The sequence below is a fragment of the Crassostrea angulata genome, chromosome 5 (assembly GCF_025612915.1).
Source record: "Crassostrea angulata isolate pt1a10 chromosome 5, ASM2561291v2, whole genome shotgun sequence".
In the NCBI taxonomy this organism is placed as follows: Eukaryota; Metazoa; Mollusca; class Bivalvia; order Ostreida; family Ostreidae; genus Magallana; species Magallana angulata.
Genome location: NC_069115.1, coordinates 34,692,640 through 34,706,097, shown reverse-complemented (window position 1 = coordinate 34,706,097; position 13,458 = coordinate 34,692,640). Strand labels below are relative to the sequence as shown.

General features: G+C 31.7%; 1 protein-coding gene across 1 annotated transcript; it reads left to right on the top strand.

The window, feature by feature from the left end:
- The first annotated feature begins 4,657 nt into the window (after positions 1–4,657).
- Positions 4,658–13,097, top strand: LOC128185764 (cell death abnormality protein 1-like). The gene is made up of 7 exons (XM_052855424.1): positions 4,658–4,866; positions 10,132–10,190; positions 10,443–10,568; positions 10,677–10,766; positions 10,851–10,985; positions 12,024–12,155; positions 12,634–13,097. The coding sequence occupies exons 1-7, from the start codon at positions 4,793–4,795 to the stop codon at positions 12,798–12,800; spliced, it is 783 nt and encodes a 260-aa protein (XP_052711384.1). The 5' UTR covers positions 4,658–4,792; the 3' UTR covers positions 12,801–13,097.
- The last annotated feature ends 361 nt before the right edge of the window (positions 13,098–13,458 follow it).

Below are 13,458 nucleotides of genomic sequence, written 5' to 3'. Positions count from 1 at the left end.
CATGTTGGCGATATTTAAGATTTTTTATAACTCTTATTTGATTGCAGTTTTCGTGAATGTCAGCATAGTTATGTTGCATATTGACATAACTATCTTGCATGTCATAATAGTTATATTGCATGTCGACATAATTAATAGAAAAATAACTTGTTAACAAGGGGCAGAGATATGCCACCATATGTTTGGTATATGTTATATGAAAGTAATGCTCTAATCATGCAAAATTGGTAGTATTTGTGTGGAATAAATTAAGTAGCTTATGCAATATCGTAAAAATGTCTGATTTTAATAGGACGTAAGATTATATAGAACACCATATCAGTGAGGTAAACAAAGAGTCAACTTACCAGGTTTTTACTAGCGATCATATGATGTACTATTGGGTGCAAGCTTAAAAAATGAAAATCAAACAATTACCCATATAAAATACATATAAAATGTAGTTTAATAACATGAAAATACAACAAATAAAACAAGGGTTCCTTAAAGAAGGCAGTCACTACATTTAATTTTCGCCCATACATGTAGCAAGACATGCAATTGGAAAACCTTAAATCACAAGTTCCTGTCTCATTAGGAAATCAGTACACAAAGGCCAAGTAAAATATGAAGTCAGAAATTTGAAAGTAAAATATTTGCAATATATAGATCGATACTCTTAGCATATTTTGCAGTAAGAAATTCTTTAAAAGGATAAGCAAGAAAAATGTTAGTGTCAATTTTTGCCAATAAAACTTATATATGTATCAATTCTGGTCACAAAAGGAACCCAGTATAATAATTATGTCGGTACAAATATTAATCATATAAGACTGTGAAAAGAATATCGAACTATGTAGATGCAATTTTTATAAAGTAATCGAAAATTACTTTTAAAATTAGTGGTATTAATGGTTATACCATCTTTATTAATGTACAATGACTTTTATCATTTATGTTTTTTTTACAGAGACTGACGAAGTAAATAGGAATTCCCCATGAATACTATAGAAAGAGAGCATAATTACAATATGTAAACAGACAAAATGCGATTTTTACCAGTAGCAAAGAGAAGCTTTGTAAATCAAACTCCGCCAAAGAGTTAATGATAGTAAAACCGTCACTTTCATGTATAAGGTAATGAACACATCATGTGTAAATCAAATTACTGGCCCCTCCATACTGTAAATCAACTTTTATTCGCGACAACATTATTTCGCGATTTACTCAAGCAAAAGTGGTTCGCGACGACTAATGTTCGCGATCAAGCCATACCCAGACCCGTTTTGTCATAACAACTAGACTAAATCGCGGCGAGATACATTCGCGACGACGCGGCCCTCGCAAACCTCGCAAAAATTTCTTGCAAAAGTTGGTTTACATTAGTTGATAAGCATAACATATCTGATTATTAAAGCACATTGTCTACTTTAATTATAAATAATGATGTCAATAGAAACAATACACTGTTTACTTATTTTCTTCTGTGAAGTCTGAATCAGGAAATTGGAGTACTAACTCTAACTAATTTGGGCTAGAGTTTATACTTAAATAGAGTTCGTCGATGAGCATGATAATAAACATTACAATTGATCTTTTATGAATGAACGACCCAGCAATGCATTCAGAAATCGTTGAATTCCAGTAAGAACTGGAATACTATTTCACCATCACAAATGCGAGAGAGAGAGAGAGAGAGAAAGAGAGAGAGAGAGAATGAGAGAGAGTTCACATTTTAATCAAGTTAACATGTAGTCAAGATTCAAAAAGGTACCGCAAGTTCCTTTTAAAAATGATGCTACGTGCCTTATAATGAAAACAATGACTTACAGATGAGTGCCTTATAAATGAGAAAAAATCAAACAGATAATTATTTGATTGAATTCCAAAAAAATTCGTCTAAAAATTATTTTTTTTTCGACCTAGTAATAGTATCAATAGTGAAAGAGACTTTACTATTTTATGCAGAATTTCCTTGAAAAGAAATGTGGTGATAAAGAACAGCGTTCTAGAGCAAAAGTCAACAGGAAAACTAAAAAAAAATAGGAGCAGAGAAAATACGGACCTCTACAAAAAATTGAGATAGGATCCGGTGTCATGGATGAATGAGCATCCTCTGCTGTTCAGTCACACCCTCCTTCTGCTCACTGTCAGGGAAAACAAAAATCTGATGATAAATAATGGCCTAAAAATTAGCATTAAAAACGCCACCCAGCATTCGACCTAGCAGAAGATTGTGTTTGCTGCCGACGATGAACTTTCGAAATGATGACTTACATGTATATCGAGACGGTTGATAATTTAGTTTAATTAACTTTTTCGTCTGTAGCCTGCCTTGTTCATGCGTAGAGCATGCCCTTGCGTATTGAATCAACTGAGAGACAAGACTCAATATGAAGGTACATGATATGTATACTCCTTCATAATTAAGGAAAATTGACGATAGAAAAATTTGAAGTCACAACGTATATCATAAATTATTTTGTTAGATTACATTTTACCATTGATGTCTTTTTCTAGTAAAATAGCTAAACATGAGACAGATGACTCAGACTCAGAATGACACGATATACAAAGTTTTTGCAAAAACAGACACCCATTCTTTTTGTACACCAAACGCATGAACCATATCTATGATTGAATCAAGTAACACAATGTTTATATTTTAACAACAACGAGATGAAGTAGTTAAACTTTAGGATTTCCCTGTTCCGAAATGTAATCGTTTAGTTTTAATGACATCTAGATGATTAAATCATACATATCTTAAGATAAGTTCATTTTGTACATGTACATGTAACAGATATCCTAGTAAGATATGAAATAAGAAAAACGATCAGTACTTACGTATTTTGAGAATATCTTCCGAAAACTCATACTTTTGCTCAAACATTCACAGGAACTGAATAAATCTCCGGAAAGTCTCGTGAACTTTGATTCGAACACTTGTGGAATTATTCCATACTTAGTAACAATAAAGAAAACATTCCGAGCACATTTGCAGGGGTGACCTTACAGATCTGAAAAGGTGGTTAAGGCGTAAAAATTGCCGCTGATGTCATTGCTCTTGTGATTTGAAATTTGTTTCTTTTTCTGTTTACGAAAAGAGTTTAAATCTCAATTAACAATATCAAACTGCTGAATTCATATCGATGACTACATGTATAATTTCCTCACTTAACCTCTTCGTGCACGCTGACACACCAGGCCTGGATACACTTCTTCCATCTGTTCCTGTCGTTGGTTGCTGCCCCCGCTGACATCTACATATAGCTATTCCATTCCAGTTGTGATTAATTTTGCTCTGTAGTCCTGCGCCATTTTGTTGGTTTTACAATACTTAGGCATTCAAAAATAGCATATATTTCGAGAAGGGTATTTGAAAAACCAGGAAGCAATTTTAAAAATTATCAAAACATTGAAAGCAAATGTATAGAATGCGTTACTAACACTAGCTAGTGTGTTTTAAAATATTAGCAAGAGGTTAGTTATTAAACTGCACATCATTTTGGATACGGATTGCTAGTAAAATATTTCGGTGACTAGTATCCACTGCATGAAAAAATGACATAACGAACCGTCGACCACCTCAAATATCCATAAAACAAAATACAAATTCAAAGCTGAGCAACACGGACCTCCAAAAAGATAGATGTAGGATCAGGTGCCTAGGAGGAGTGAGCATTCTCTGCTTACCGTTCATACAGCCGTGTGCTCTTTGTCGTAAACGGGAAAAACGTAGAAGTCCGTTGACAATTAGTTGATTAATTATGGTCTAACAATTAGTATGAAAAAGTCAGCATGCGACCCAGTGGAAGATTTAATTTGCTGACAAGATCGTTGTATGACATTTGAAGTTTTATTATTACAAAATGAATCTTTTAGCTGTTAAAATTCGTACCATATTTTGTTGCGCATAATTACCAACAGTTCACATTAATAATTAGAGATGTAACACCACATTTGCATGCGAGAGGAGTTTTTTTAAATGTATGATCATATTAAAGAAGGTTCAAATGTCCATATATGTCAATGTTTAAACAATAAAAACTTTCTTTGGTGTTTATGTGGAGTATCAAGGAGCGGCATTGCAGAAAAAATAGCTATATGATTTTTTTTCTGCAATGATCGCTATCTACATAACCTGCACCAAAGACCAAAGACATTTTTTTAATTTGCATCTTTTTTAACAATTTATAAATTTATCAAAAAAAAAAGAAAATGATAACCAAATAATGTTAATGTAAATCAGTACGTTACGTTACAGCCAAATCATTTTCTATGGGAATTTGAGTCTGACCTCGACATGATTAGTTCGGGCAGTCCGTGATTTTCGTTTGGTCGGTGAAGGTTTTGACCAATCGATAAACGTGTGGTGTAGATTGCAGTCCTGTCATTTTCTAAGCTATGCATTATCAATCAATTTTCGTAAGAAAAAATGGGAATCATACCTGGTGAATGTAAATGTAGAGTTTTGATTTTTAGTTCTGCTTTTATTTTTTCTGTTGGAATAACATTTTAACTATGCATATCTTAACTGATTGTACATGAACTTGACATGTGCATGCATTATTTTAAACTTTACCAAAGTACATGTATGTATAAACACTTAAAATAGTGACGTTTAGTCGCAAATATAGGGAAGAATGTTTGCATTAAGTGCGGAAAATCGGTTTCAGGAAGAAACCCTTATGATTAAGGAAAAGTGTCTTTTGGATATTTTATAGCATATATGTTTGCGATGCAGTAAAAAAGTATTTTTGATACAATAAGTGTTGTGAGAGAATGTGATGAAATATCTCCAGAGTTTACCATGCATTATCCTTTTTTACTTTGCCTCGTTTGTGCGTTGTCATATGAACAGCTATCAGAGCAGAACCCAGTCAAGTAAGTCATAATTAGGGCTTTTCGTCTTTCGTTCGAAAAGACCTATAGTTTTTCTTATGTTTTATTAATACATGTAATATTTTTCTCGACAAAATTTTGTCAGCGATTTTTTAAAACCGGAAAGAATATTGAAACAAATATGAATTTAGTCCTTTAGCAATTTTTAATGACACGTGTATTATAGGCCTGAAGAAAAAAAAACATATATTTTAAGTTCCATTAAAAAATATTGACTACTTCCGGTTTTATGGGTCGGTGAAAATCGTTAATGGGAATATCAGTGTTAAACTAAACTCACGCGTCATTCGTTTTCTCAAAAAGTTTTCAAGTAAATGTTTCAATTTTTCATATGTGTAATGACACATACAGTTCGCAGATCGGAAAAAAGTTTTTGGTAGATAATTCGGAAGAATAAGGGATCTGCATGGGTCATCGTTCAAAACAGTCCTTTAGCTGTAACTTTTTTTATTTTTCATCCGATTTTTTAAATCTTTTCAGTTTCTTGCTGAGAATAAAGAGTACAACTTAAAAAATCTTTTAAATTTTCAATTTGTTCGCCCCTTTTCTTAATTTTCAAGCCTTATATATCAAAGATATAGAAAAATGTCTACGCCACCATATTTGTACATCTAAACAAGTTAAATCTAATTCTAAAATTTGAACGATCTAACTCAAAAAATACACCAAATATTGCGGTTCATTCAATTATTACAATATTCCTTGAAAAAACCGGAAGTACCGGAACCGGAAGTCCGATGCCTAAAATTTCATAGTGTGATATATTTGCTGTAAGACCGTTGCAAAATTCTATCAATTTTTCTTCCAGTTTTCAACAAAAAAACGCTGACATAAATCTGTCGAGAAAAACAATAACTAGACACGATCTCGTTGCGAGCAACGAGGAGGTCTTTCGTGCGATTTTTTGAAGGTTATATGACCTTGACTTTGATATTTGACCCTTTATCTCCTTATCGGGGCAACAAAAAAATGATGGATGAATTTTGTTAGGAACATCATTCTCAGCATTTTATTCTATATTGATTTTCAAAATGATGCTTTTTAAATAGTTGTTCTGATTGAGGTATGTTATCAAAGTTTTGTACTTCTAGCCCCTTAAAACCCATTAAAAAACCCTAAATACGGAACACATGATAAAATAATTATAAGATATTGTTAAATAAATGTGAGATGAACATTATTGCTTCCTAAACATATAACAAAATATTTTTCAGTAAAGTGCTATGGAAGAAAGACTTAAGAGCCCTTTTGGCCCCTAAAAATAAAAAGATAGGTCTTTTGGTATTAAACATATTTAGTTGAACAAGTGTTTAGAAATTATTTGCCGTTTTTGAGCTATCAGGGATATAACGTTTTAGGGGCCGACCCCTAATCTCCTTATTGGGGCCAGATAACGAAACTTTATGATTGAATATTGTTTAAAACATCATTCTAAGCATCTTTTATTCTATATTGCTTTTCAAAATATTTGTCCTTTTTTAGATATAATTGATCAAAGTTTTGGACTTCTGGCCCCTTACAACCCCTAATTTCGTAATGCATAATAAAAATTTTATAATGTATAGTTTTATTAGTGAAAGATAAACATTTTTGCTTCTTAAACATATTACAAAATATTTCTCAGTAAAGTGCTAAGGAAGAAAGACTTTAGAGCCCTTTTGGCCCCTAATTTGAAGGAACAGCCCCTTTTTCTTGTTATCAAACGAAAGCTCTTGTAAACGTAAATTTTATTTGCTCTAAATATAATGTTAAAATATTTTAAGGAAAGGAGATAAAGAACGAAAACCATTAAAAATTACGTTGTTTTTTCAAACTCGATTTTCGGATCCAGGCGAGCTTCGACGTCTTTGAAGCTAGACAACCATAAATGCCTTTAAATACATCTACAATCTTTTGTCTACAATCCTTGAAAATTTAAATTCAATATCTTTTTTCATTTAGGAGTAGATAGCAGGACAAAATGACCCTCTAAAAATCACTAAAACGCCAATATCTCCCGAACAGAAATAACGTCATTAAAAAAAAATATATATAAGGTTTTTATCAATATTTACAAGATCTGAAATTTTCACGGAAATCGGTCAAGTCGTTTTCAAGAAATCGCTTGTACAAAAAAGCGTAAGAAAACATAAATAAAAGGGAACAAGAAACAAAGCAATAACAAAAAGGTCTTCCGTTGGAAACGGAAGACCTTAACTAGAACTTCTTTTGTCTCCAACAAAAAGTAAGGGCTTTTCGACATCCCCTTTACCTTTTTTATTTACAATGTCAAAAGAAAATTTCATCTCTAATCTATTTCAACATTTCTGAACGCCTTGGTATAACCAGTTGCTTAGATAAGAGCGTATTAGTAGTGTACTGTCAAAAGAAAGATAACTCCGGAACTTTACAAGTAGCTACACTTTTAATTACAAAAAGAATATTTTTAAAAAATCATTTTAAAGTATTTATTTATTCCTCGGACACAAAACTTGGTATGCCTTCAGTACGATGGCCGATATGGGCCGGACAAAAAGTAACCACGAGTTGTGTTCAATTTGCCGGCAATTCCTGAAATGCCGGCAAAAAGTAACCACGAGTTATATTTGATTTGCCGGCAATTCTTAGATACCGGCAAATCTCAAATGTCGGCAAATCTTACTTATTGTTCAATTAAAATACTAGAGGATATAGAGGTCAAAAAGTCTCGTTATCTTAATTGACAAAAGGGTTTGACAAAAACATGGCAGTTTTACTTTCAACGTGCATTATTAATGAATAAAAACAGAACGCAAGAGCAAATAAAAAGAAAGACGGGATCCTAACATCCAGACATGTCTTAAACTCATGAAACCCGACATTCTTAATGACGCATTTGGTCAATTGCTTATATATCATAACTATTAAGAGTGTGTCACGAAAAATAAACTTGTCACGAAAATGATGTTTCATGGCTTGGGATGGTTGTTAAGGTTGGTTTTCTGTATTTAATAAATTGAGTCGATATACAGTAAATGTTTATTCCACCAAGATCCAGCATAAAGTGACGCGCTGGGATCGACTTAGTCCAGGTGATGTACATTACAGGTTAATTTCTTACCATATCAATAAAGATAAGAAAGAATTCCCTTGCGAGGGCCTCTTGACCAAAGGATAGGTATAGCGTGGGTACAAACAAAGGGCTTAATCCGATTACCTGACACTAATTCAGTAGATCAAACATCAAAAGAAATTTCTAATTGAAAAGTGATTTGTTACCTTAAATTTGTTTGACCTTGTTATGATAAGTGTTTCGGCGGTATAAATAGCACATGTCATTTCAAATTTGTAATAAGGCTCGCCTCGTCAGGAGGTCACCTTATACATAAATCAATTAATCTCTTTGAACTTCATTTGGTTTTTATTTGGATCTAATGATTAGATCACCAATATTTTTGTGTTTACTTTATGTAACCATAGGAGGTGTTGTGAATAATTTTTGCATACTTCGTCATGTTGTATGTTATCCCAGTATTTCATAAGTCGTTTCCTTAATCCTTTTATACGATCACCAAAACATTAGATACAGCTTTTATTGTTTTCTTCTTTCATTTTTTGAGAATATTCATTCTATTTGCAGAAATAGTTTCTTGCATAATAGGTTCAACTTCTGATTGTTTTTAACCTCTTTTTTCGAGGTGAGTTTTAAAGTCTTTAAAAATACTTTGTAATACATCTTGATCACTAGTATTTCTCAGATGTCTGGTACATTCTCCTTTAATAAGGCCCTTGAAAACTGATGAGCACTTTGTCTGTGCATGTATTGGAAGCTGTTAGTAGGTTTGATATATGAGCGAAAGTCTAATCGCAGGCTATCTCTTGTATATGGTCGTGTCTAAGAAATTGACACTGGTGTGAGATAATTCATAAGTAAATCTCAGATATTTATGACAAGAGTTCCCTATGTCAAAAATTCTTAAAATTCATCCGGGCTTCCATTAAATATAATAAAGCCGTCATATCTATATTTGCCGTGATGAATAAGTTTCGAAATGCCCTCAACAATGTCGGCGCGCAAATCCCCCCTTACTTCTCCTCATACTTTGCTTCGACCAATTAAGATAACTTGACTTTTGTGACCTCAATATCCTCTGGTATTTTAATTAAACATTAAATATAAGATTTGTCCACATTTAAAATTTGCCGACATCTAAGAATTGCCGGCAAATCAAACATAATTCATGGTTACTTTTTGTCCGGCCCATATCGGCCATCTTACTTCAGTATTTAAAGCACAAATATTCTATGCATATCAAGTTTTGGGTCCGAAAAATGAATACTTACTTTTATATGATTTTTGGGAGTTGATTTTAATCAACTCTCCTATGCACTTACTTGGGCAAAGCGAAAGTGAAACAGTGTTTGGACCTAAGCACAAATCAATTATACCGCTTAGTTCTTGAAAATAATAGATAAATTCGATGCTATGTATCCTGAAGCATTGTTTTTCAAGAAAACTTATTTATTAATACCATGAAAATAGTTAGATTTTAAATTGTACAAACAGTTAAGATATTTTTGAAAGTCGTATGTATTCCTACGCTAGAGTTCAATGTAGTCTCGTTCAACCAGGTGCTTGGCTGGCTCCGTTAATATCCAACAAACAGAGTCTCTCTTGCTTGTCGGAGATAAAAAGCGTTTTCGATTTCGATTACTGATACTACTTGCCATGCAAAATCACATACATGTATCGTTGATTTGGCATAAATGATAATCGATAAAATCAACTCCCGTCAGTACTTCAGTACTTTGATTTGAAAATATTCTTAGAGAATTTAAAGTATAGCTACTTATAACGTTCTGGACTTGTCTTTCATTTGCATCACTTACAAGTTTTTATTCAAGCATCTGATTATAGGTGTTATTTTGTATATATTATCCTAAATGATTATCTTAACTGTTTGTACAATTTAAAATCTAACTATTTTCATGGTATTAATAAATAAGTTTTATAGGTGTTATATATATATATATATATATATATATATATATATATATATATATATATATATATATATATATATATATATATATATATATATATATATATATATTTCTTACTTTTTCTGACTTTTTAAATAAAAAATTGAAAAGGATGTTCAAAAGCCCTTACTTTTTGTTGAAGAAATAAACAATTCTAATTTCATTTGTTATCGTTTAAAACTTTTATAACGATTTTTTTAGTTTTTATTTGAATGATAATTAACCGTGTTTTTTAAATCATTGTAGACCAAATACAAATACAAACCAGTGCAAAATATGGAATGAAATGTTACACATATGTGAGGGTAAATAGTTCTTAATTATTCATTTATTTTATTGAATTGGTTTTTCATGATATTTTATAACAGTGTTTCCCTTCTATTAGACTTTAGGAACAAACTAGAGAGCAATCCTATTTTATTTTTGTAATCTGTAACTTTGAATATACCTTATATCTTTAGTCGAATGAAAGTAATGGTTCAAATGTTAGAATAACGGATGGCTTACCTTTTTACATGAAATATACCTTATTTAACATTATATATCTAATTGTACAGAATGCAATGTTGGCTTCCTTGGTATCAACTGTTCCATTCCTTGTCGATATCCTAGCTATGGCAGCAATTGTCAAAGTCAATGTAACTGTCTTGAAATTGACTGTCACCAAGCTACTGGGTGTAAAGGTAAATACTAATATAATTTGAAATTTGTTGCTTAGAATACATTATTGTAAACGATATTGATTCAAAGGTAATTATAATGTTTGAATACGTGTCTTATTTTCATTTTAGATGGTTTGCCGACAACTTCATCACCAGCTGCAGTGTTGATATCCTCCAAGCAAGGACATTCTCCTAAATTATTTACAACAAATAAAATAGGTTTTTTTACTCTATTTGTCTAATAGTCTTGTTGTAAAAATGTATATTTTTCATTCCGTTTATTACAGTGGATTTATGTTTCAGAATGTCCAGTAGGGTATACAGGAAATCAATGTGATATCCCCTGTCGATATCCGTCTTTTGGTTACCTGTGTCAGTTTGCGTGTAATTGCAGCAAAGAACGGTGCAATTTCACAAAGGGATGTGATGGTATGAAAGGTAAAAGTTCTTTTATTTTTCCAATACTACTCAAAAAAGTTCAAAATTGACAACACTGTTTGATTGCAAACATTAATTTAAAAAAAGTGTAAGCAATAAGAAAGATGTCATAATTCCGAGGATAATCTACCTGTAATGGGTTTGCTATTAAGTTAACAACTACATGTTTTATCATCATTAAGAAACCTTAAACATCTTGCTTAGTAAAAGATCGAAATATTACATGCTAGTTAATGAACGTCAATTTTAAACACGAGAGTAGAGGATTAATCGTACACCTACTCAAAGAACACGAAGAACTCCCGCCAGCACTCTCCAGACTGAACTGATGAATTCTTTTGCGGTATGTGTTTGAGACAAACCAATAAAGAACCGTCTACACACCGGAAAACCAAGTCTATGTTTTTGACGTCCAGCAGCAGGGTACCTTACTCAACTAACCCGTCAAACACCATTAACAAGATTTAGGACCAAATTGACCAAAAATGGAATAAAGTCGCCAAAACTAAGATTAGGGACTGTAATCGAAGTACGAGATAGCACTGCAATGCCTGCATTACCACTCACAAAAACATATGCGCTCCTTAAATGATTTGACTATGTCCGATTACGTTGAATAACTCGTAACTTGTTTGAAACGTTAGTGGCTGTATAAATCCGCTCTTGATTTTATTACATTTTTATTCCTAGTCTAAACTATTTTGAAGAGTATTTTTAAATGTATATTTAACGGTAACCGTTCAAAACTGAATAATGCTTAATTTGTAGCATACTTGGTTTTAAATAGAATAATTGATCCTTATGTGCAAACGTTTAAAGCAAAAAAAAATTTCAAATATAAATACACATGACAGTGTCTGACATGGTATATGTAGTTAAAAAAGAACAAAACAGGATTAATTTCTATCATTCAGTCAACTGAAATGTGACTGAATGGTAATTAAATAGCATAACTATTTCATTTAGTTACCTTTCTAGACATTACAGTAAAGGTCAGTCAACTAAATGGCAGAACTTTATCCTGCGCAAACATTGTAGTTTCAGATTGCTCGGAAAAAAATAATGGGAGTGAATATGAAAAACTATGTCAGTATCCAGCGTTTGGTGTTGGCTGCCAAAGCCAATGTGACTGCAGTGAAGAATACTGCGATCCCTTAATTGGTTGTAAAGGTAAAGTGTTGTTTTTGCTGTTGTCGTTTTTTGTATTCTTAGCTATTTATTGATTGTTTACATGTATATAAACTGTACACATCTGAATCAATTTACGAACAGTCTTGGTACTAATTACTGTAGCTATACTTATGGTTTTGTTTTCCTTTGAGCATTTTATGCACTTTTTACTGTCTGCAACATTCATCATCATTAAACATTATTAGCGAACTGTATATATATATATATATATATATATATATATATATATATATATATATATATATATATATATATATATATATATATATATATATATATATATATATATATATATATATATATGAATAAATCGACAAAATTATTATTTTAATGAAAACAACAAAATACATTCAAACAAAGTATATAATTATTTATGCTTCTCGAATGTACGATATTTTTATTATACTAGCATATATAATATAATAATACTAGGCCTTGTTTTGATTTTATGTTACAGTGACTCCGACGCATTGTGCCGCTGATAAACGCATTAAGCAAAACGAAGCCATGTTTTACATTACCATAGTTCTTGGAGTATGGGCAGCTGTCCAATGTGTGATATATTTTTGTCTCTCGTGTGGTTTAGTTTCATGTGATTTTTATAAAAAAATATCATGTTATTGAATAAAATGATTTATATGAAACATTACACGGACACGAAAGTTAAATTGTTGGTATATCAATGAATAATTTGGTTTTGTACTTTATTTTCGGATAGAGTAAAGCAACATTTTTCATCGAACATTCATAAGATTTAAAGACATTTTAATTGATTAAAATATGTCCTCAACTGCTACATAACATGCTTTTCCTGAGTGATAAAAACTTCTTAATGTCAAATTGTTACAATTAATGGTATGATCCATGTGATATGTATTATTCAAAATGTTTCACCTATTATTAATAAATGCAAAGAATATATATCTGTGTTTGAGGCAGTGTTTAAATTAAGTCTAAGAACGGTAACATAGTTTTTTGCTTACCTATGTTTTAACTGTTATGAAACAAGATATAATCATCGCCATAAACATTCATTTGCAGAAAGATGACCCAATGAAGTAATGTATCCTAAATGAGTGTTTTCTTGGAAGTACTTATAGCGTGAGCAGTAAACACGTGTTATGACTAATTTCTCTCTCTCTCTCTCTCTCTCTCTCTCTCTCTTTCTCTCTCTCTCTCTCTCTTATATATTATTTTTTACATATATTTTATGTAAACTTTTTAAATGGTAAATAAACGAGGAGACGAAAGGAGAAGTACACACATAACTAGCTATGGACTG